This window comes from Salvelinus alpinus, chromosome 28 (assembly GCF_045679555.1).
Source record: "Salvelinus alpinus chromosome 28, SLU_Salpinus.1, whole genome shotgun sequence".
Taxonomy (NCBI): domain Eukaryota; kingdom Metazoa; phylum Chordata; class Actinopteri; order Salmoniformes; family Salmonidae; genus Salvelinus; species Salvelinus alpinus.
In genome coordinates, this window is record NC_092113.1 from 47955677 (window position 1) to 47980432 (window position 24756).

A 24756-nucleotide genomic window follows, 5' to 3' on the forward strand; every position below is an offset into this window, starting at 1 on the left:
CCCAAATGCATTCTAGAAATGTACTGGACCCAAATGCATTCTAGAAATGTACTGGACCCAAATGCATTCTAGAAATGTACTGGACCAAATGCATTCTAGAAATGTGACTTTAGGATGCGCCAATATGACCAGGATGTGAACATAGAATATGTTACTGTGACCAAGATGCGATTCTAGAATATGTTACTATGACCCAAGATGCGATTCTAGAATATGTTACTGTGACCCAGAATGCGATTCTAGAATATGTTACTGTGACCCAAGATGCGATTCTAGAAATGTACTGGACCAAATGCATTCTAGAAATGTGACTTTAGGATGTGTTAATATGACCAGGATGTGAATATAGGATGTGTTAATATGACCAGGATGTGACTATAGGATGTGTTAATATGACCAGGATGTGACTATAGGATGTGTTAATATGACCAGGGTGTGACTATAGGATGTGTTAATATGACCAGGATGTGAATATAGGATGTGTTAATATGACCAGGATGTGACTATAGGATGTGTTAATATGACCAGGATGTGACTATAGGATGTGTTAATATGACCAGGATGTGACTATAGGATGTGTTAATATGACCAGGATGTGAATATAGGATGTGTTAATATGACCAGGATGTGACTATAGGATGTGTTAATATGACCAGGATGTGAATATAGGATGTGTTAATATGACCAGGATGTGACTATAGGATGTGTTAATATGACCAGGATGTGACTATAGGATGTGGTAATATGACCAGGATGTGTTAATATGACCAGGATGTGACTATAGGATGTGGTAATATGACCAGGATGTGGTCATATAAACCCCTCTCTGTCCCTATCAGATCAATTTAAACCCCTCTCTGTCCCTGTCCCTGTCAGATCAATTTAAACCCCTCTTTGTCCCTGTCCCTATCAGATCAATTTAAACCCCTCTCTGTCCCTGTCCCTGTCAGATCAATTTAAACCCCTCTCTGTCCCTGTCCCTATCAGATCCATTTAAACCCCTCTCTGTCCCTGTCCCTATCAGATCCATTTAAGCCCCTCTTTGTCCCTGTCCCTATCAGATCAATTTAAACCGCTCTCTGTCCCTGTCAGATCAATTTAAACCCCTTTCTGTCCCTGTCAGATCAATTTAAACCCCTCTCTGTCCCTATCAGATCAATTTAAACCCCTCTCTGTCCCTGTCAGATCAATTTAAACCCCTCTCTGTCCCTGTCAGATCAATTTAAACCCCTCTCTGTCCCTATCAGATCAATTTAAACCCCTCTCTGTCCCTGTCCCTATCAGATCCATTTAAACCCCTCTCTGTCCCTGTCCCTATCAGATAAATTTAAACCGCTCTCTGTCCCTGTCAGATCAATTTAAACCCCTCTCTGTCCCTATCAGATCAATTTAAACCCCTCTCTGTCCCTGTCAGATCAATTTAAACCCCTCTCTGTCCCTATCAGATCAATTTAAACCCCTCTCTGTCCCTATCAGATCAATTTAAACCCCTATCTGTCCCTGTCCCTATCAGATCAATTTTAACCCCTCTCTGTCCCTGTCCCTATCAGATCAATTTAAACCCCTCTCTGTCCCTGTCAGATCAATTTAAACCCCTCTCTGTCCCTGTCCCTATCAGATCAATTTTAACTCCTCTCTGTCCCTATCAGATCAATTTAAACCCCTCTCTGTCCCTATCAGATCAATTTAAACCCCTCTCTGTCCCTGTCAGATCAATTTAAACCCCTCTCTGTCCCTGTCCCTATCAGATCAAGTTAAACCCCTCTCTGTCCCTGTCCCTATCAGATCAAGTTAAACCCCTCTCTGTCCCTGTCCCTATCAGATCAATTTAAACCACTCTCTGTCCCTGTCCCTATCAGATCAATTTAAACCCCTCTCTGTCCCTGTCCCTATCAGATCAAGTTAAACCCCTCTCTGTCCCCGTCCCTATCAGATCAAGTTAAACCCCTCTCTGTCCCTGTCCCTATCAGATCAATTTAAACCGCTTTCTGTCCCCGTCCCTATCAGATCAAGTTAAACCCCTCTCTGTCCCTGTCCCTATCAGATCCATTTAAACCCCTCTCTGTCCCTGTCCCTGTCAGATCAATTTAAACCGCTCTCTGTCCCTGTCCCTATCAGATCAAGTTAAACCCCTCTCTGTCCCTGTCCCTATCAGATCAATTTAAACCGCTCTCTGTCCCTGTCCCTGTCAGATCAATTTAAACCCCTCTCTGTCCCTGTCCCTATCAGATCAATTTAAACCGCTCTCTGTCCCTGTCCCTATCAGATCAAGTTAAACCCCTCTCTGTCCCTGTCCCTGTCAGATCAATTTAAACCCCTCTCTGTCCCTGTCAGATCAAGTTAAACCCCTCTCTGTCCCTGTCCCTATCAGATCAAGTTAAACCCCTCTCTGTCCCTGTCCCTGTCAGATCAAGTTAAACCCCTCTCTGTCCCTGTCCCTATCAGATCAAGTTAAACCCCTCTCTGTCCCTGTCAGATCAATGTAAACCCCTCTCTGTCCCTATCAGATCAAGTTAAACCCCTCTCTGTCCCTGTCCCTGTCAGATCAATGTAAACCCCTCTCTGTCCCTGTCAGATCAATGTAAACCCCTCTCTGTCCCTGTCCTTGTCAGATCAATGTAAACCCCTCTCTGTCCCTGTCCTTGTCAGATCAATGTAAACCCCTCTCTGTCCCTGTCCTTGTCAGATCAATGTAAACCCCTCTCTGTCCCTATCAGATCAATTTAAACCCCTCTCTGTCCCTATCAGATCAATTTAAACCCCTCACTGTCCCTATCAGATCAATTTAAACCCCTCTCTGTCCCTATCAGATCAAGTTAAACCCCTCTCTGTCCCTGTCCCTATCAGATCAAGTTAAACCCCTCTCTGTCCCTGTCCCTATCAGATCAATTTAAACCCCTCTCTGTCCCTGTCCCTATCAGATCAATTTAAACCCCTCTCTGTCCCTGTCCCTATCAGATCAAGTTAAACCCCTCTCTGTCCCCGTCCCTATCAGATCAAGTTAAACCCCTCTCTGTCCCTGTCCCTATCAGATCAATTTAAACCGCTTTCTGTCCCCGTCCCTATCAGATCAAGTTAAACCCCTCTCTGTCCCTGTCCCTATCAGATCAAGTTAAACCCCTCTCTGTCCCCGTCCCTATCAGATCAAGTTAAACCCCTCTCTGTCCCTGTCCCTATCAGATCAATTTAAACCGCTTTCTGTCCCCGTCCCTATCAGATCAAGTTAAACCCCTCTGTCCCTGTCCCTATCAGATCAATTTAAACCCCTCTCTGTCCCTGTCCCTATCAGATCAATTTAAACCGCTCTCTGTCCCTGTCCCTATCAGATCAAGTTAAACCCCTCTCTGTCCCTGTCCCTATCAGATCAATTTAAACCGCTCTCTGTCCCTGTCCCTGTCAGATCAATTTAAACCCCTCTCTGTCCCTGTCCCTATCAGATCAATTTAAACCCCTCTCTGTCCCTGTCCCTATCAGATCAATTTAAACCGCTCTCTGTCCCTGTCCCTATCAGATCAAGTTAAACCCCTCTCTGTCCCTATCAGATCAATTTAAACCGCTCTCTGTCCCTGTCCCTGTCAGATCAATTTAAACCCCTCTCTGTCCCTGTCCCTGTCAGATCAAGTTAAACCCCTCTCTGTCCCTGTCCCTATCAGATCAAGTTAAACCCCTCTCTGTCCCTGTCCCTGTCAGATCAAGTTAAACCCCTCTCTGTCCCTGTCCCTGTCAGATCAATTTAAACCCCTCTCTGTCCCTGTCAGATCAAGTTAAACCCCTCTCTGTCCCTGTCCCTATCAGATCAAGTTAAACCCCTCTCTGTCCCTGTCCCTGTCAGATCAAGTTAAACCCCTCTCTGTCCCTGTCCCTATCAGATCAAGTTAAACCCCTCTCTGTCCCTGTCAGATCAATGTAAACCCCTCTCTGTCCCTATCAGATCAAGTTAAACCCCTCTCTGTCCCTGTCCCTGTCAGATCAATGTAAACCCCTCTCTGTCCCTGTCAGATCAATGTAAACCCCTCTCTGTCCCTGTCAGATCAATGTAAACCCCTCTCTGTCCCTGTCAGATCAATGTAAACCCCTCTCTGTCCCTATCAGATCAATATAAACCCCTCTCTGTCCCTATCAGATCAAGTTAAACCCCTCTCTGTCCCTGTCCCTGTCAGATCAATGTAAACCCCTCTCTGTCCCTGTCAGATCAATGTAAACCCCTCTCTGTCCCTGTCCTTGTCAGATCAATGTAAACCCCTCTCTGTCCCTGTCAGAACAATGTAAACCCCTCTCTGTCCCTGTCCTTGTCAAATCAATGTAAACCCCTCTCTGTCCCTATCAGATCAATTTAAACCCCTCTCTGTCCCTATCAGATCAATTTAAACGCCTCTCTGTCCCTATCAGATCAATTTAAACCCCTCTCTGTCCCTATCAGATCAATTTAAAACCCCTCTCTGTCCCTGTCAGATCCAGCCAGTGAGTGGTCCGGTGGAAGGGGGTGTGCTGGTGACCATCCATGGTTCTAACCTGGGGATGCAGTACCAGGACATCCAGGGAGGGGTGACCGTAGCTGGGGTCAGCTGTCTGCCTCAGCCCCATGGATACCTCATCTCTACCAGGTAATAACACAAGGGGGGAGGATTGTCTAACGTTTTCCTGCCGACAGCACTTAGCACCTCTGAACAGAGTGTCTGCAGTCCATCTCCTTTTGTGTTCACACAACGAAGACCTTGAAGTCGTCACCCACTCAGTCTTGTTAAAATATCCGAACCAGAAGGTGGCATTTTGTGGGCATTGCATGTCTCTGTTTGTTTCCTTTATGATCAGAGCTTTCCAATCCTGTTCCTGGAGCGCCACCATCCTGTAGGTTTTCGCTCCAACCCTAATCTAGTTCACCTGATTCTAATAATTAGCTGGTTGAAAAGCTGAATCTACAACTGGGATAGAAATGAAAACTTACAGGAGGGTAGCTCTCCAGGAACAGGGTTGGAGAGCCCTGGTCTAGATAGCCAATGTTAGCTAGCTAGCTGCGCTAATTCTGCTATTGTTGTAGAAATCCCTAGTTGATACTAGCCAGATGACCACAGCTAGATAATTAGCTAGCAAGATGACAAAGAAACATTGCATACAGCCCATAGATATATTTTAGTTTGCTGGCTAAATGTTAGCTAAATTGTTAGCATGATTGGCTATCTAGCTAGCTTTTGTGCTACATTGATTCTTCCTTTAATAGTTGCGAGCTTACGCCGCGGGACTTAGAGGTCATTTGTGGTTTATTACGGTACCCTGCGTCACTGCTTCAATACTCCAGACCACCACAAGGGGGAGTTAGAGCACTCATTATGCTTTTGGATCCTACTGTGTCTCTAACTGACAATGAATGTGCGACATAAACCTAAATAGAAACTGATAAATGTGCACGACTTCAGTATTACTTACTAAAACTGTTGTTACACTAAGGTTTTCATTCTTTTATTTTGTTAGGATTATTAGGTCGTACTGTAGGCCACTCTCGACCGGTCATGTTGTACAGCGCCTGAGTGGCACAACGGTCTAAGACACTGCAAGTTGTGCAAGTTGTGTTGCTACAGATGTTCAATACCCGTGTCGGGCTGGGAGACCTATGAGACTGAAGGTTTTTGGTTTTTCTCCCTCTAAAAACAGAAATAAATCATTCTAAATAACAAACTGGCTTTATTTACAAATGAGTCACCCCATGTTCAAGAAGGGCTTTTTTCTCGCTCGTTTTACGTTCTTTGAAAACAAAATCATCTCCAAAATATTTATTTTAAATTTAATTGCACTAATAATGGCGCTGACTAGGGAAACGTTCCCGCTGTTCTGTTCTTAGTGCCAGTCTGCACGTTCAAACTAAAACAATATAACTAATAATGGCATCGTTATGCTTTCGTTAATAAAATAATTATAAAAATACTATTTCAAAATGCCAATGTTTATTTAGTTATGGATCCATAACGAATTACTATGGGAATAAATATCACTGAACTACAGAAATATCTTCCAATCCTCTATATGTAATTATTGGCAGAGAGTCAGCACATATTTTTAGATATACTGTAGGCCTACCGTAGGCGACATGAGTCTTACTAGTGTTGAGTAATGTGCTGTTAAAAGTGGTGTAGGTCTTATTTATTTAAAGAGCATATTGAAGTTAGAAGCAAAAGCCTATAACTATTTTAGCACCGTTTCACTCTGCTCTGAGGCAAGCATGGGGACTGGTCTTGATAAATCAATGAGATTTTTACCACTGAATCTCTGTTTGGGTATTGGTTAGACTAGAATTAGAAAATTAGGGTGTCGAAATGTTATGCTCTTAGTGTAACCTTTATTTAACTAGGCAAGTCAGGTAAGAACAAAATCTTATTTACAAGGACAGCCACCTCTTTCCTCCCAGTCGGGAAATTGAACCCCGGTCTCACGCAGGACCCTGGATTCTTTAGCTAAATAGCCCTGTACTGTACTCCTGACCGTCATGTTGTACAGCGCCATATTTTCCGTTACATCCTAACGGAAACCCAGAGGTTTTTTCATTTTCCTTGGAATAGAAACAGGATAGTGTGTGTAGTGTACTATAAGTGTGTGTGTGTGTGTGTGTGTGTGTGTGTGTGTGTGTGTGTGTGTGTGTGTGTGTGTGTGTGTGTGTGTGTGTGTGTGTGTGTGTTCCAGGATAGTGTGTGTAGTGTACTATAAGTGTGTGTGTGTTCCAGGATAGTGTGTGTAGTGTACTATAAGTGTGTGTGTGTGTGTGTGTGTGTGTGTGTGTTCCAGGATAGTGTGTGTGCTCCAGCCCAGTAAACAGGAGACAGAGGGGCCAGTCATCGTTACCGTGGGAGACTCAGAACCAGGACAGTCACTGCAGACATTCACCTACCAGGTAACACACACACACACACACACACACACACACACACACACACACACACACACACACACACACACACACACACACACACACACACACACACACACTTTGAACCTGAATTATTCATTGACTTATTGACTGTGTTTGACCAGGCTGAGGCCGAACTTCTGTTCAGGGCAGATAGTGTGGCCCATTTCATTCATTCTGTGTTATTGTGTGTCTATAGGACCCCCAGTTGACTGGTATAGTCCCTGATAAGGGCCCTGTATCAGGAGGGACCAGCCTGACTGTCCAGGGGACTCAACTACTAACGGGACAGAGGAAGGATCTGACTGCATACGTAGGACAACAACCCTGCTACATGTAAATACATCTACTATAACTGCTTTCTCTGTCTCTCTGTCTCTGTCTCTGGCTCTCTGTCTCTCTGTCTGTCTCTCTCTGTCTCTGTCTCTCTCTGTCTCTGTCTCTCTCCGTCTCTCTGTTTGTCTCTCTGTCTCTGTCTCTCTGTATGTCTCTCTCTCTTTATGTCGCTCTCTGTCTCTCTGTCGCTTTGTCTCTCTCTGTCTCTCTTTCTCTGTCTCTGTCTCTCTCTTCCTCCTCCTCATCCTCCTCCTCCTCGCAGGTGTCGTGTCTTTGGGGTCATTAAAAGTGAAGACTGTTATCTTATCAAATCAATTCTCTGTAATTATTATTACGTGATTGAAATGCTAATCTTTTGCACATGAACGCTTAATCATTCGGGAATAATTGCAATCAATATGTATATTTACGCCCAGGTGTCGTTGTCTTCTCTGTTGGAATCCGGTCCGTCTGCTGGAGAGTTCATCTGAGTCTCTCTCTCTTTCTGTTTCCCTGAAGATCAGAGTATTTCATGGTTAGAATGGATACTTTAGAGTACCATCCAGAAATGCTCTCATAGAATCGATGTTTTGTCGGTTTTCGCATTCCAGGTTGACATCATTTCTAGCTGCAGACTAGTAATTAGTATCTAAGATTTGCTCTTATTCTGTAGGGATCGATAGTCTCAGAGTTGAACCATTTCCAGCTGTGTAGCCAATGCTCCAACGGGTCTGGTTCGGAATTCAATAACTATTCACAATCACAGCTCACGCTGTGGGTTTGCTTAGTCTAAACTATTTGCAATCACAGCTCACGCTGTGGGTTTGCTTAGTCTAAACTATTTGCAATCACAGCTCACGCTGAGGGTTTGCTCAGTCTTGGTACTCAAACCTGTGCCACCTCAGCTTACACCGAGGTACGGGTGGTCTGAAGAGGATTTCCTCAGGAGGGGGTTTTATTCGTAACAATAGAAACGGCGGTTCTATGACGTCTGTGCTCACGGGGGCGTGGCCAATGACTTAGTTAAACTTTAAAGGGAATACAATTCTCTCACATTAACGGTTTAACATAGCATTACATCATTTCACAAATAGTTTCATCTTTACTCATTAATTTTATACAATAATTAGATGCAAACCTCATAACGGAGGCACCTGTATAAACAGAGTTATGGTAATGTGGCTGTATTGTCTTTCGTGAGGTCACAAACATGAAACAAAACGTACGGGGTCGTAGCTGGTTTCTCCACCGACACAAAACATGGATATTGTTCAGTTCTCAAGTTCTGTGATGTAGAAGAAGTTCCTTTGTTCTACTGTGAAACTCTCTCTCTCTATACTGCATGGCCAGGGGGAGAGAGTCTCCTACAGGAATTTACAACCTGAGATAACAGAACCTGGGTGTAGGAGAGAGAGAGGGGGAAGCCACGATCTATACCAAGAAAGGGCCACGTCATGATTAGCCCCAGTAACAGGATTAGCCCCAGTAACCAGACAGACAGCAGTTAACACTAATACCTCTCTCTCTCTCCTCCTCCTCTCTTCCCCAGTGTTGAGGAGGTGAATGGGACTCACCTGGTATGCAGGACCAGCCCCAGTAACCAGACAGCAGAGCTGACAGTGAGGGTGCTGTTTGGGAAGGCAGAGAGGAGCGTACCTGGGCAGGTGTTTCACTACATGGAGGACCCCGTCATCACCGCAGCATCGCCTGCTGAGAGCTTCTACGAGTGAGGAACACTTCCTTTCGTTTTTGGTTTCAGATGGTTTATACCACTCCATCTTCAACAAACAGTAGCAATAAATAATAAGTGATTCAAAATAAGAATAATATAATTTATCAATAAAAAAAACATATAAAAGAATGATGGATAATGTTTTTCTCATCAATATTTTCAGTAAGCAATAAGTGTGATGCTGTTTAACTAGGGGTGGGCGGAGCATAAAGGTGAGTGGGCGTAACCTGGACGTGGTGCAACAGCCAATGATCTCCGTGCGGTTGGAGCACATGGTGGAGAACATGCTGGTCATGAGAAGGAGGAGATACGCCAGAATGTTGGCCAAGAACCACCGGCTAGTCTTCAACAGCACCGTGTCAAAGGTAAAGCCCACATTGGACCATGTAAATCACATCAAATGTTATTGGTCACATACACCTGGTCAGCAGGTGTTATTGGTCACATACACCTGGTCAGCAGGTGTTATTGGTCACATACACCTGGTCAGCAGGTGTTATTGGTCACATACACCTGGTCAGCAGGTGTTATTGGTCACATACACCTGGTCAGCAGGTGTTATTGGTCACATACACCTGGTTAGCAGGTGTTGTTGGTCACATACACCTGGTTAGCAGATGTTATTGGTCACATACACCTGGTTAGCAGGTGTTATTGGTCACATGCAGGTGTTATTGGTCCATACACCTGGTCAACAGATGTTATTGGTCACATACACATGGTTAGCAGATGTTATTGGTCACATACACCTGGTTAACAGATGTTATTGGTCCATACACCTGGTTAACAGGTGTTATTGGTCACATACACCTGGTGAACAGATGTTATTGGTCCATACACCTGGTCAACAGATGTTATTGGTCACATACACATGGTTAGCAGATGTTATTGGTCACATACACCTGGTTAACAGATGTTATTGGTCCATACACCTGGTTAACAGGTGTTATTGGTCACATACACATGGTTAACAGGTGTTATTGGTCACATGCCCATGGTTAGCGGATGTTATTGGTCCATACACCTGGTTAGCAGATGTTATTGGTCCATACACCTGGTTAGCAGATGTTATTGCGGGTGTAGCGAAATGCTTGTAAATTCATATTCAAAAGGTGCTTCATTTTCATGGGAAACGTGTGTTGACGTTGCTAAAGCAAGTGAAATAAACAATCAGAAATTAACAGTGAACATTACACCAACTGTAATCCTGTTACTGTGTATTCTGTAGTATTTAAATATGGTGGATCACGATTTATTTATTTAACCTTTATTTAACCTTTAATTAACCTTTATTTAACTAGTCAATTCAGTTAAGAACAAATTCTTATTTACAATGACGGCCTAGGAACGGTGGGTTAACTGCCTTGTTCAGGGGAAGAACAACAGATGTTTACCTTGTCAGCTCAGGGATTCGATCTAGTAACCTTTCGGTTACTGGCCCAACGCTCTAACCACTAGGCTACCTGTCGCCCCTACACTCTAACCACTAGGCTACCTGCCCCCCCCCCTCCACTCTAACCACTAGGCTACCTGCCGCCCCTACACTCTAACCACTAGGCTACCTGCCGCCCCTACACTCTAACCATTAGTATACCTGCCGCCCCTACACTCTAACCACTAGGCTACCTGCCACCCCTACACTCTAACCACTAGGCTACTTACAACAGCTTATTCTGAGGGTTTGCTCAGTCTTGGTACTCATTTATATATCTCTTTCTCTGTGTCTCTCTCTCTCTCTCTCTCGCTCTCTCTCGCTCTCTCTCTCTCTCGCTCTCTCTCGCTCTCTCTCGCTCTCTATCGTCGCTCTCTCTCTCTCTCTCTCTCTCTCTCTCTCTCTCTCTCTCTCTCTCTCTCTCTCGCTCTCTCTCTCTCTCTCTCTCTCTCTCTCACTCTCTCTCTCTCTCTCTCTCTCTCTCTCTCTCTCTCTCTCTCTCTCTCTCTCTCTCTCTCTCTCTCTCTCTCTCTGTCTCTCTCTGTGTCTCTGTTTCTCTCTCTCTCTCTCTCTCTCTCTCTCTCTCTCTCTCTCTCTCTCTCTCTCTCTCTCTCTCTCTCTCTCTCTCTCTCTCTCTGTCTCTCTCCCTCTCTCTCTCTCTCTCTCTCTCTCTGTCTCTCTGTCTCTCTCCCTCCCTCCCTCCCACTCTCCCAGAAGCAGGAGCGTTGTATGGTGGTCTCGTCCTTTGAGATGACCTGTGTGACCCCGAGTGTGACCCCTGACACTAAGGTCATGGGGGTGTGGTTTGAGCTGGACAACGTTAAGGTGTCGTTTGAGAGCGTCGCGGGGACGACGTTCTCTTACTACCCCAACCCTGAGCTGTTCCCTCTGAATAGAGATGACCCGGACACACCCTACCGCTTCAAACCTGGAGGAGTCATCGCTGTAGAGGTGAGATACATTAATACATTATAACGTTAACGTAATAACGTTACGGCAGTGTCTCTGTCCGACACGGTAACCTGTTAGAGGTGAATCCCAACGTTAACTTGTTAGAGGTGAATCCTAACGTTAACCTGTTAGAGGTGAATCCCAACGTTAACCTGTTAGAGGTGAATCCTAACGTTAACCTGTTAGAGGTGAATCCTAACGTTAACCTGTTAGAGGTGAATCCTAACGTTAACCTGTTAGAGGTGAATCCTAACGTTAACCTGTTAGAGGTGAATCCTAACGTTAACCTGTTAGAGGTGAATCCTAACGTTAACCTGTTAGAGGTGAATCCTAACGTTAACCTGTTAGAGGTGAATCCTAACGTTAACCTGTTAGAGGTGAATCCTAACGTTAACCTGTTAGAGGTGAATCCCAACGTTAACCTGTTAGAGGTGAATCCCAACGTTAACCTGTTAGAGGTGAATCCCAACGTTAACCTGTTAGAGGTGAATCCCAACGTTAACCTGTTAGAGGTGAATCCCAACGTTAACCTGTTAGAGGTGAATCCCAACGTTAACCTGTTAGAGGTGAATCCTAACGTTAACCTGTTAGAGGTGAATCCCAACGTTAACCTGTTAGAGGTGAATCCCAACGTTAACCTGTTAGAGGTGAATCCTAACGTTAACCTGTTAGAGGTGAATCCTAACGTTAACCTGTTAGAGGTGAATCCTAACGTTAACCTGTTAGAGGTGAATCCTAACGTTAACCTGTTAGAGGTGAATCCTAACGTTAACCTGTTAGAGGTGAATCCTAACGTTAACCTGTTAGAGGTGAATCCTAACGTTTTCCTGTTAGAGGTGAACCCTAACGTTTTCCTGTTAGAGGTGAATCCTAACGTTAACCTGTTAGAGGTGAATCCTAACGTTAACCTGTTAGAGGTGAATCCTAACGTTAACCTGTTAGAATCCTAACGTTAACCTGTTAGAGGTGAATCCTAACGTTAACCTGTTAGAGGTGAATCCTAACGTTAACCTGTTAGACCCAACGTTAACCTGTTAGAGGTGAATTCTAACGTTAACCTGTTAGAGGTGAATCCCAACGTTTTCCTACTGTATTTCAGATCGTCGTTTTAAATAAGAATATGTTGTTAATTGACTGACCTTTTATATAATACAATCAGATGGCGTGATGACTGACTGACCTGTGTACAGTGAGGGAAAAAAGTATTTGATCCCCTGCTGATTTTGTACGTTTGCCCACTGACAAAGAAATGATCAGTCTATAATTTTAATGGTAGGTTTATTTGAACAGTGAGAGACAGAATATCAACAAAAAAATCCAGAAAAACGCATGTCAAAAATGTTATGAATTGATTTGCATTTTAATGAGGGAAATAAGTATTTGACCCCTCTGCAAAACATGACTTAGTACTTGGTGGCAAAACCCTTGTTGGCAATCACAGAGGTCAGACGTTTCTTGTAGTTGGCCACCAGGTTTGCACACATCTCAGGAGGGATTTTGTCCCACTCCTCTTTGCAGATCTTCTTCAAGTCATTAAGGTTTCGAGGCTGACGTTTGGCAACTCGAACCTTCAGCTCCCTCCACAGATTTTCTATGGGATTAAGGTCTGGAGACTGGCTAGGCCACTCCAGGACCTTAATGTGCTTCTTCTTGAGCCACTCCTTTGTTGCCTTGGCCGTGTGTTTTGGGTCATTGTCATGCTGGAATACCCATCCACGACCCATTTTCAATACCCTGGCTGAGGGAAGGAGGTTTTCACCCAAGATTTGACGGTACATGGCCCCGTCCATCGTCCCTTTGATGCGGTGAAGTTGTCCTGTCCCTTTAGCAGAAAAACACCCCCAAAGCATAATGTTTCCACCTCCATGTTTGACGGTGGGGATGGTTTCTTGGGGTCATAGGCAGCATTCCTCCTCCTCCAAACACGGCAAGTTGGGTTGATGCCAAAGAACTCCATTTTGGTCTCATCTGACCACAACACGTTCACCCAGTTGTCCTCTGAATCATTCAGATGTTCATTGGCAAACTTCAGACGGGCATGTATATGTGCTTTCTTGAGCAGGGGGACCTTGCGGGCGCTGCAGGATTTCAGTCCTTCACGGCATAGTGTGTTACCAATTGTTTTCTTGATGACTATGGTCCCAGCTGCCTTGAGATCATTGACAAGATCCTCCTGTGTAGTTCTGGGCTGATTCCTCACCGTTCTCATGATCATTGCAACTCCACGAGGTGAGATCTTGCATGGAGCCCCAGGCTGAGGGAGATTGACAGTTCTTTTGTGTTTCTTCCATTTGCGAATAATCACAGAAACTGTTGTCACCTTCTCACCAAGCTGCTTGGCGATGGTCTTGTAGCCCATTCCAGCCTTGTGTAGGTCTACAATCTTGTCCCTGACATCCTTGGAGAGCTCTTTGGTCTTGGCCATGGTGGAGAGTTTGGAATCTGATTGATTGCTTCTGTGGACAGGTATCTTTTATACAGGTAAGAAACTGAGATTAGGAGCACTCCCTTTAAGAGTGTGCTCCTAATCTCCGTTCGTTACCTGTATGAAAGACACCTGGGAGCCAGAAATCTTTTTGATTGAGAAGGGGTCAAATACTTATTTCCCTCATTAAAATGCAAATCAATTTATAACATTTTTGACATGCATTTTTCTGGATATTTTTGTTGTTATTCTGTCTCTCACTGTTCAAATAAACCTACCATTAAAATTATAGACTGATAATTTCTTTGTCAGTGGGCAAACGTACAAAATCAGCAGGGGATCAAATACTTTTTTCCCTCACTGTATGTGTTGGTCCAGTCAAGGACCTTTGACCTCTGATGACTAATGGCTGTCTGTCCGTCCCAGGGTAAGGACCTGACGCGTGCCATGACTCGTGAAGAGGTGGTAGCCAGGTTAGGTGACCAGGAGTGTGAGGTCAAGACTCTAGACAGCACTCACCTGTACTGTGAACCACCTGAGAAACAGCCAGACAGTCTAGGGAGCAACCAACTGCCCAGCCTGAGGGTTTGTACACACACACACACACACACACACACACACACACACACACACACACACACACACACACACACACACACACACACACGGTCTGTACTGTATTCTTGAGCTGCCCAGCCTTTGTGTTGGTTTCTCCTGATTGTGTTGCAATACTACATCACTGCTTCCTACAGGTTATTCTAGAGCTGTGTTCCTCAACCATCTCCACACCAGGAACTGGAATGATATGATGCAATTATTTAATGATTGAGGATGTTTATATGTATCTCTCTCCCTCTCTCTCTCCCTCTCTCTCCCCTCTCTTTCACCCTCTCTCCCTTTCTCCCCTCTCCTCTCTCTCCCTCTCTCCCCTGTCACTATCTCTCTCTCTCTCCCCCCTCTCCCTCTTTCTCTCTCTCTCTCCCTCTCTCCCCACCCCTCTTTCTCCCTCTCTTTCACCTTCTTTCCCTCTCCCTCCGCCTCTCTCCCCTGTCACTCTCTCCCCTCCCCTCCCCTCTCTCTCCCTCTCTCCCCTGTCACTCTCTCTCTCCCTCCCTCCCCCCTCTCCTCTCTCCCCTCCCCTCTTTCTCCCTCTCTTTCCCTCTCCCTCTCTCCCCTGTCAATCTCGCTCTCCCCCTCTCTACCTCCTCCTCTCCCCTCTCTCCCCTCTTCTTTCTCCCCCTCCCACCCCTCTCTCTCTCCCTCTCTCTAGGTGGTAATGGGGAAGCTGAATGTAGACCTGGGTACAGTGCAGTATGATACAGAAGGCCTCTCACCTGTCCCTCTGGCTGCCCAGGTGGGACTGGCTGCAGGGGCTGCTGTTGTGGTCCTAGTGGTTCTGGTTATCATCCTCATGTACAGGTCAGTCTCACACACACACTCACTAACACACACTCACTCACACTAACACACAAACACACACACTAACACACACACTAACACACAAACACACACACTAACACACACACTAACACACACACACACTAACACACACTAATACACAAAAACACACACACACTAACATACACACACTCTCACTCACTCATCTATATAAATTAATTTATGTTTGATTTCATTGATTGGTTGGTTGATCGAGTAACTGATTGATTGATAGTAGTTGATTGATTACCTGACTGATTGATTGGTTGATTGATTACCTGACTGATTGATAGTAGTTGCAGTGAATCCCAGGTGAGGTATCTTTGTCTCTGTGCAGGAGGAAGAGCAAGCAGGCTCTGAGAGACTACAAGAAGGTCCTGGTTCAGCTGGAGACTCTGGAGATCAATGTGGGAGACCAGTGCAGGAAGGAGTTCACAGGTAAATACACCTATCAGCACCTTTAGTTCACTAGAGACTTCGTCTGAAATGGTACCCTATGCCCTATATAGTGCACTACTTTTGGCAAGGGCCAATGGAACTCATCAAAATGAGTGCTTTACATAGGGGATAGTGTTTTACATAGAAGATAGTGCTTTAGAGGATAGTACTTTACATAGGGGATATTTACATAGAGGATAGTACTTTACATAGGGGATAGTGCTTTACATAGAGGATAGTACTTTAGAGGATAGTACTTTACATAGGGGATAGTACTTTAGGGGATAGTTCTTTACATAGAGGATAGTTCTTTACATAGGGGATATTGTTTTACATAGGGGATAGTGCTTTACATAGGGGATAATGCTTTACATAGGGGATAGTGCTTTACATAGGGGATAGTGTTTTACATAGGGGATAGTACTTTACATAGGGGATAGTACTTTACATAGGGGATAGTACTTTAGGGGATAGTTCTTTACATAGAGGATAGTTCTTTACATAGGGGATATTGTTTTACATAGGGGATAGTGCTTTACATAGGGGATAGTGCTTTACATAGGGGATAATGCTTTACATAGGGGATAATGCTTTACATAGGGGATAGTGCTTTACATAGGGGATAGTGTTTTACATAGGGGATAGTACTTTACATAGGGGATAGTACTTTACATAGGGGATAGTGTTTTACATAGGGGATAGTAGTTTACATAGGGGATAGTACTTTACATAGGGGATAGTACTTTAGGGGATAGTTCTTTACATAGGGGATATTACTTTAGGGGATAGTACTTTACATAGGGGATAGTGCTTTACATAGGGGATAGTACTTTACATAGGGGATAGTACTTTACATATGGGATAGTACTTTAGGGGATAGTTCTTTACATAGGGGATAGTTCTTTACATAGAGGATAGTTCTTTACATAGGGGATAGTACTTTAGGGGATAGTACTTTACATAGGGGATATTGCTTTACATAGGGGATAGTACTTTACATAGGGGATAGTACTTTACATAGGGGATAGTTCTTTACATAGGGGATAATGCTTTACATAGAGGATAGTTCTTTACATAGGGGATAGTGCTTTACATAGAGGATAGTGCTTTACATAGAGGATAGTACTTTACATAGGGGATAATGCTTTACATAGAGGATAGTACTTTACATAGGGGATAATGCTTTACATAGAGGATAGTACTTTACATAGGGGATAGTGTTTTACATAGGGGATAGTACTTTACATAGGGGATAGTACTTTACATAGGGGATAATGCTTTACATAGAGGATAGTACTTTACATAGGGGATAATGCTTTACATAGGGGATAGTACTTTACATAGGGGATAGTACTTTACATAGGGGATAGTTCTTTACATAGGGGATAGTGCTTTACATAGGGGATAGTGCTTTACATAGGGGATATTACTTTACATAGGGGATAGTACTTTACATAGGGGATAGTTCTTTACATAGGGGATAATGCTTTACATAGAGGATAGTTCTTTACATAGGGGATAGTTCTTTACATAGGGGATAGTTCTTTACATAGGGGATAGTTCTTTACATAGGGGATAGTTCTTTACATAGGGGATAGTACTTGACATAGGGGACAGGTTGCCATTTTGGACTCAGGAATAACATTTATATAATATATATTATTTATACAGCTCCTGAGCCTTCATAAAGACAGGATTAATTTATCCTCCTCCTCTCCCCTCCCCTCCCCTCCTCCTCTCTTCTCCCCTCCTCTCACCTCCCCTCCTCTTCTCCCCTCCTCTCACCTCCCCTCCTCTTCTCCCCTCCCCTCCCCTCCCCTCCCTTCCCCTCCCCTCCCCTCCCGTCCTCCTCTCCTCTCCTCTCCTCACCTCACCTCACCTCACCTCAACTCACCTCACCTCACCTCCCCTCCCCTCCCCTCCCCTCCCCTCCTCTTCTCCTCACCACTCCTCCTCTCCAGATCTGATGACAGAGATGATGGATCTGAGTAGTGATGTAGGTGGACCAGGTATTCCTCTCCTGGACTATAAGACGTATGCGGAGCGCGTGTTTTTCCCTGGCCAGAGGGGGGCTCCACTGAGTCAGAACCTGGACCTGCCAGAGTCCCGCAGACGGACTGTGGAACAGGGCCTGGGACAACTCAACAGCCTCCTCAATAACAGACTGTTCCTTATCAAGGTGAGTAAATGGTTGGACATATAGACAGACAGACGGACGGACGGACGGACGGAAGGGCAGGCAGACGGACAGTGTCGGTTTGTCTGGACAAATCTGGTGGGAAGTGAGGTTTGTCTGGACAAATCTGGTGGGAAGTGAGGTTTGTCTGGACAAATCTGGTGGGAAGTGAGGTTTGTCTGGACAAATCTGGTGGGAAGTGAGGTTTGTCTGGACAAATCTGGTGGGAAGTGAGGTTTGTCTGGACAAATCTGGTGGGAAGTGAGGTTTGTCTGGACAAATCTGGTGGGAAGTGAGGTTTGTCTGGACAAATCTGGTGGGAAGTGAGGTTTGTCTGGACACATCTGGTGGGAAGTGAGGTTTGTCTGGACACATCTAGTAGGAAGTGAGCTGGCAACCATTGGTTTGCTGGTATCAAATTCTAGTTCCCGGCCCCTGCCATTGCGCCCTTGAGTAAGGTACTTAACCCTCACATAAACTGTTCCAGTGGCTCCGTAATATGGCTACCATCTGCTCCAGGCTCTCAGAGGGGTTGGGATAAAGCAGAAGACACATTGGACTTTAAAGTAACATATTCTCCTACTCTTCCAGTTCATCCACACTCTGGAGGCCCAGCAGAACTTCTCCCAGCGGGACCGTGGCTACGTGGCGTCTCTCCTGACCATGGCCCTGCACGACAAGCTGGAGTACTTCACTGATGTCATGAAGACCTTACTGGGAGACCTGGTGCAGCAATACGTCGCCAAGAACCCCAAACTCATGCTGCGCAGGTGGGTCTTTAGCTCAGTGGGAACAACACAGTCTTAACGACCCAGGTTCGTGTTACAGAGGGGATTCAGTGAACCACACTTGTGTGATGAGTAAGCATATCTGAGGCCAAAAGGTCATGCCTAGACTTTAGCTCAGCTGGCTAACACAGTCCTGTGGCACATAGTTCAAACCCAGTCTGTCCCTGTAACATGACCAACCCTCTAGAGATGTATATCATGGTGACATGTTCCCAGTACAGGAACTCAATCATGTTGAGATGTTCCCAGTACAGGAACTCAATCATGGTGAGATGTTCCCAGTACAGGAACTCAATCATGGTGAGATGTTCCCAGTACAGGAACTCAATCATGATGAGATGTTCCCAGTACAGGAACTCAATCATGTTGAGATGTTCCCAATACAGGAACTCAATCATGATGAGATGTTCCCAATACAGGAACTCAATCATGTTGAGATGTTCCCAGTACAGGAACTCAATCATGATGAGATGTTCCCGATGCTCAGAGAGATCCAGCTCAGAGAGATCCAGCTCAGAGAGATCCAGCTCAGAGAGATCCAGCTCAGACAGATCCAGCTCAGAGAGATCCAGCTCAGAGAGATCCAGCTCAGAGAGGTCCAGTTCAGAGAGGTCCAGCTCAGAGAGGTCCAGCTCAGAGAGATCCAGCTCAGACAGATCCAGCTCAGACAGATCCAGCTCAGAGAGATCCAGCTCAGACAGATCCAGCTCAGACAGATCCAGCTCATCAGCTCCATTCGTTCCTCTAATCAACCCGAATAGAAATTAATTGTTTCAAAGTAAAGGGAAAGATGCACATCCTTACTACCCTCGTCATCAAGAATAACATTGTCCACCATGATTTACAACTTCTCTGTCTGTCTGTCTGTCTGTCTGTCTGTCTGTCTGTCTGCCTGCCTGTCTGTCTCTCTGCCTCTGTCTGCCCGTCTGTCTGCCTGTCTGTCTGCATGTATGTCTCTCTGTATGCTGTCTGCCTGTCTCTCTGTCTGCCTGTCTCTCTGTCTCTCTGTCTGCATGTCTCTCTGTCTGCCTCTCTGTCTGTCTGTCTCTCTGTCTGCCTCTCTGTCTGTCTCTCTGTCTGCTCTCTCTGTCTGCTCTCTGTCTGCCTGTCTGTCTCTCTGCCTGTCTGTCTGTCTCTCTGTCTGCCTGTCTGTCTGTCTCTCTGTCTGCCTCTCTGTCTGTCTGTCTCTCTGTCTGCTCTCTCTGTCTCTCTGTCTGCTATCTGTCTGCTCTCTCTGTCTGCTCCCTCTGTCTGCTCTCTGTCTGCTCTCTCTGTCTGCCTGTCTGTCTGCCTGTCTGTCTCTCTGTCTGCTCTCTGTCTGCCTGTCTGTCTCTCTGTCTGATCTCTCTGTCTGCTCTCTCTGTCTGCCTGTCTGTCTCTCTGTCTGCTCTCTCTGTCTGCCTGTCTGCCTGCCTGTCTGCCTGCCTGTCTGTCTGTCTGTCTGCGTCTGTCTGTCTGTCTGTCTCTCAGGACGGAGACGGTGGTGGAGAAGATGCTAACCAACTGGATGTCCATCTGCCTCTACTCCTTCCTCAAGGTGTGTGTGTGTGTGTGTGTGTGTGTGTGTGTGTGTGTGTGTGTGTGTGTGTGTGTGTGTGTGTGTGTGTGTGTGTGTGTGTGTGTGTGTGTGTGTGTGTGTGTGCGCGCGCGGAGCTAAACGTCTCCATTTTGTAATTTTTTTCTGCCGTCCCCATTTTTCCCATGAACGTGTGTATCTGACTCTCCTGTGTACCTACGCTGTGTACCCCTGTAGGAGGTGGCTGGGGAGCCCCTGTATATGCTGTACAGAGCCATCAAGTACCAGGTGGATAAGGGGCCAGTAGACGCTGTGACGGGGAAGGCCAAGCGTACTCTGAACGACAGCCATCTACTCAGAGAGGACATCGACTACTGCTCTATCGTACGTCTCAGCCAAGCTCTCCTCTCTACTCCCCTCTCTACTCTCTCTCTCTCTCTCTCTCTCTCTCTCTCTCTGTCTCTCTGTCTCTCTCTCTCTCTCTCTCTGTCTCTCTGTCTCTCTCTCTCTCTCTCTCTCTCTCTCTCTCTCTCTCTCTCTCTCTCTCTCTCTCTCTCTACTCTCTACTCTCTCTTCTCTCTACTCTCTCTTCTCTCTACCCTCTCTCTCTCTCTCTCTCTCTCTCTCTCTCTCTCTCTCTCTCTCTCTCTCTCTCTCTCTCTCTGTCTCTGTCTCTGTCTCTGTCTCTGTCTCTGTCTCTGTCTCTGTCTCTGTCTCTGTCTCTGTCTCTGTCTCTCTCTCTCTCTGTCTCTGTCGGTAATGCTTTGTGGGCTTTTTCTTTTAGTTAATTCACTGCCAGACCAAATCCACCAGAGGCACTGATTATTAGTCCAGGTAGCTGGACATGTTACAACCAGGGTATTTCCTGTCCCAGGTAGCTGGACATGTTCAACCAGGGTATTTCCTGTCCCAGGTAGCTGGACATGTTACAACCATGGTATTTCCTGTCCCAGGTAGCTGGACATGTTCAACCAGGGTATTTCCTGTCCCAGGTAGCTGGACATGTTACAACCATGGTATTTCCTGTCCCAGGTAGCTGGACATGTTCAACCATGGTATTTCCTGTCCCAGGTAGCTGGACATGTTCAACCATGGTATTTCCTGTCCCAGGTAGCTGGACATGTTCAACCATGGTATTTCCTGTCCCAGGTAGCTGGACATGTTCAACCATGGTATTTCCTGTCCCAGGTAGCTGGACATGTTCAACCATGGTATTTCCTGTCCCAGGTAGCTGGACATGTTCAACCATGGTATTTCCTGTCCCAGGTAGCTGGACATGTTCAACCATGGTATTTCCTGTCCCAGGTAGCTGGACATGTTCAACCATGGTATTTCCTGTCCCAGGTAGCTGGACATGTTCCACCATGGTATTTCCTGTCCCAGGTAGCTGGACATGTTACAACCAGGGTATTTCCTGTCCCAGGTAGCTGGACATGTTCAACCATGGTATTTCCTGTCCCAGGTAGCTGGACATGTTCAACCATGGTATTTCCTGTCCCAGGTAGCTGGACATGTTCCACCATGGTATTTCCTGTCCCAGGTAGCTGGACATGTTACAACCATGGTATTTCATGTCCCAGGTAGCTGGACATGTTACAACCAGGGTATTTCCTGTCCCAGGTAGCTGGACATGTTCAACCATGGTATTTCCTGTCCCAGGTAGCTGGACATGTTCAACCAGGGTATTTCCTGTCCCAGGTAGCTGGACATGTTACAACCATGGTATTTCCTGATCCAGGTAGCTGGACATGTTCAACCATGGTATTTCCTGTTCCAGGTAGTTGGTTCAACCATGGTATTTCCTGTCCCAGGTAGCTGGACATGTTCAACCATGGTATTTCCTGTCCCAGGTAGCTGGACATGTTCAACCATGGTATTTCCTGTCCCAGGTAGCTGGACATGTTCAACCATGGTATTTCCTGTTTGAAGGAGTGTCTGCTGTTCTGATTCCTGGCCTTTTTCTGGAAAATCACAACTTTGGTTTTCTAAAAGTTGATGTTTATTGCCCAGTTGATGCTGGGTCAGTAGGTCATCTGGGTAGACATTGATCTGTTGGTGACAGTAGGACAATGTCATCTGGGTAGAGCAGGAGTCCAGAGTCCAACAACACTGGTAGTTTATTAAAGTAGACGTTGAACAGGTTTGGACTTAAACTGCACCCTTGTCTCACTCCTCGCCCCCCCTTGTGCAAAAACTCAGTTCTTTTATTTTTCAGTTTAATACTACATGTGTTGTTCGAGTAAATAGATTTTATGATGTGGTATACTTGACCCCCAATGCCGCTGTGGAGGGTTTTGTAATATAATCCATCATTCATATGGAATCAAAAGTATTCTTAAAATCAACAAAACACACAGATACCTTTCCTCTGTTGTTCTGATGAACATGTTGGTTTATTAGTGTGTGTAATGTGAGGATGTGGTCTGTTGGGTTATTAGTGTGTGTAATGTGAGGATGTGGTCTGTTGGGTTATTAGTGTGTGTAATGTGAGGATGTGGTCTGTTGGGTTATTAGTGTGTGTAATGTGAGGATGTGGTCTGTTGGGTTATTAGTGTGTGTAATGTGAGGATGTGGTCTGTTGGTTTATTAGTGTGTGTAATGTGAGGATGTGGTCTGTTGGTTTATTAGTGTGTGTAATGTGAGGATGTGGTCTGTTGGGTTATTAGTGTGTGTAATGTGTGGATGTGGTCTGTTGGTTTATTAGTGTGTGTAATGTGAGGATGTGGTCTGCTGGTTTATTAGTGTGTGTAATGTGAGTATGTGGTCTGTTGGTTTATTAGTGTGTGTAATGTGAATATGTGGTCTGTTGGTTTATTAGTGTGTGTAATGTGTGGATGTGGTCTGTTGGTTTATTAGTGTGTGTAATGTGAGGATGTGGTCTGCTGGTTTATTAGTGTGTGTAATGTGAGTATGTGGTCTGTTGGTTTATTAGTGTGTGTAATGTGAATATGTGGTCTGTTGGTTTATTAGTGTGTGTAATGTGAGGATGTGGTCTGCTGGTTTATTAGTGTGTGTAATGTGAATATGTGGTCTGTTGGTTTATTAGTGTGTGTAATGTGAATATGTGGTCTGTTGGTTTATTAGTGTGTGTAATGTGAGTATGTGGTCTGTTGGTTTATTAGTGTGTGTAATGTGAGGATGTGGTCTGTTGGTTTATTAGTGTGTGTAATGTGAATATGTGGTCTGTTGGTTTATTAGTGTGTGTAATGTGAGTATGTGGTCTGTTGTTCTGTGTTTGGGTAGAAAGACTATTTGTGTTTTTGCTGAGAGCGTTACGTTGTGTGAGGAAGGTCTCTATTCGGTCTCTGAGAATACAGCAGAACAGTTTCCCCATGTTACTGGTGACACATATTCCCTGTAGTTATAATGGTCTAATTTGTCACCTTTAATATATGGGGGTTCCAAATACACTACATGATCAAAAGTATGTGGACACCTGCTCGTCCAACATTTCATTCCAAAATCATGGCCATCAATATGGAGTTGGTCCACCCTTTGCTGCTATAACAACCTCCACTCTTCTGGGAAGGCTTTCCACTAGATGTTGGAACATTGCTGCTATAACAGCCTCCACTCTTCTGGGAAGGCTTTCCACTAGATGTTGGAACATTGCTGCTATAACAGCCTCCACTCTTCTGGGAAGGCGTTCCACTAGATGTTGGAACATTGCTGCTATAACAGCCTCCACTCTTCTGGGAAGGCTTTCCACTAGATGTTGGAACATTGCCGCTATAACAGCCTCCACTCTTCTGGGAAGGCTTTCCACTAGATGTTGGAACATTGCTGCTATAACAGCCTCCACTCTTCTGGGAAGGCTTTCCACTAGATGTTGGAACATTGCCGCTATAACAGCCTCCACTCTTCTGGGAAGGCTTTCCACTAGATGTTGGAACATTGCTGCTATAACAGCCTCCACTCTTCTGGGAAGGCTTTCCACTAGATGTTGGAACATTGCTGCGGGGACTTGCACTTGTCGGGCACTAATGTTGGGCGATTAGGCCTGGCTCACAGTCGGCATTCAAATTCATCCAAAAGGTGTTCAATGGGGTTGAGGTCAGGGCTCTGTGCAGGCCAGTCAAGTTCTTCCACACAAACCATTTCCTTATGGACCTTGCTTTGTGCACGGGGGGCATTGTCATGCTGAAACAGGAAAGGGCCTTCCCCAAACTGTTGCCACAAAGTTGGACTCACAGAATCGTCTAGAATGTCATTGTATGCTGTAGCGTTAAGATTTCCCTTCACTGGAACTAAGGGGCCTGAACCATGAAAAACAGCCCCAGACCATTATTCCTCCTCCACCAAACTTTACAGTTGGCACTATGGATTTGGGCAGGTAGTGTTCTCCTGGCATCTGCCAAACCCAGATTAGTCTGTTGGACTGCCAGATGGTGAAGCGTGATTCATCACTCCAGAGAACACGTTTCCACTACTCCAGAGTCCAATTGCAGCAAGCTTCACACCACTCCATCCGACGCTTGGCATTGCGCATGGTGATGTTTGGCTTGTGTGCTGCTGCCTGACCATGGAAACCCATTCCAACTAATAGTTATGCTGACGTTGCTTCCAGAGGCATTTTGGAACTGAGTAGTGAGTGTTACAACCGAGGACAGATGACAGATCCCGTTCTGTAAGCTTGTGTGGCCTACCACTT

At 45.4% G+C, this 24756-nt stretch overlaps 1 protein-coding gene across 4 annotated transcripts in view; it reads left to right on the top strand.

Moving 5' to 3' along the window:
* Window positions 1-24756, top strand: part of plxnb3 (plexin B3) — a 226970-nt gene that overhangs the window by 172036 nt on the left and 30178 nt on the right. For 3 of the 4 annotated variants that reach the window (XR_011671515.1, XM_071373331.1, XM_071373332.1), the window contains exons 15-27: window positions 4453-4604; window positions 6775-6880; window positions 7095-7231; window positions 8760-8936; window positions 9136-9307; window positions 11089-11325; window positions 14177-14335; window positions 15021-15169; window positions 15525-15625; window positions 17587-17804; window positions 18393-18571; window positions 20060-20126; window positions 20343-20489. Coding sequence is in view for 3 of the 4 variants with exons in the window: in XM_071373331.1 (XP_071229432.1) it covers window positions 4453-4604; window positions 6775-6880; window positions 7095-7231; window positions 8760-8936; window positions 9136-9307; window positions 11089-11325; window positions 14177-14335; window positions 15021-15169; window positions 15525-15625; window positions 17587-17804; window positions 18393-18571; window positions 20060-20126; window positions 20343-20489 (2001 nt within the window). In the remaining variant the exon portion in view is untranslated. The remainder of the gene's footprint in view (window positions 1-4452; window positions 4605-6774; window positions 6881-7094; window positions 7232-8759; window positions 8937-9135; window positions 9308-11088; window positions 11326-14176; window positions 14336-15020; window positions 15170-15524; window positions 15626-17586; window positions 17805-18392; window positions 18572-20059; window positions 20127-20342; window positions 20490-24756) is intronic. The other variant, XM_071373333.1, reaches the window with a different exon arrangement.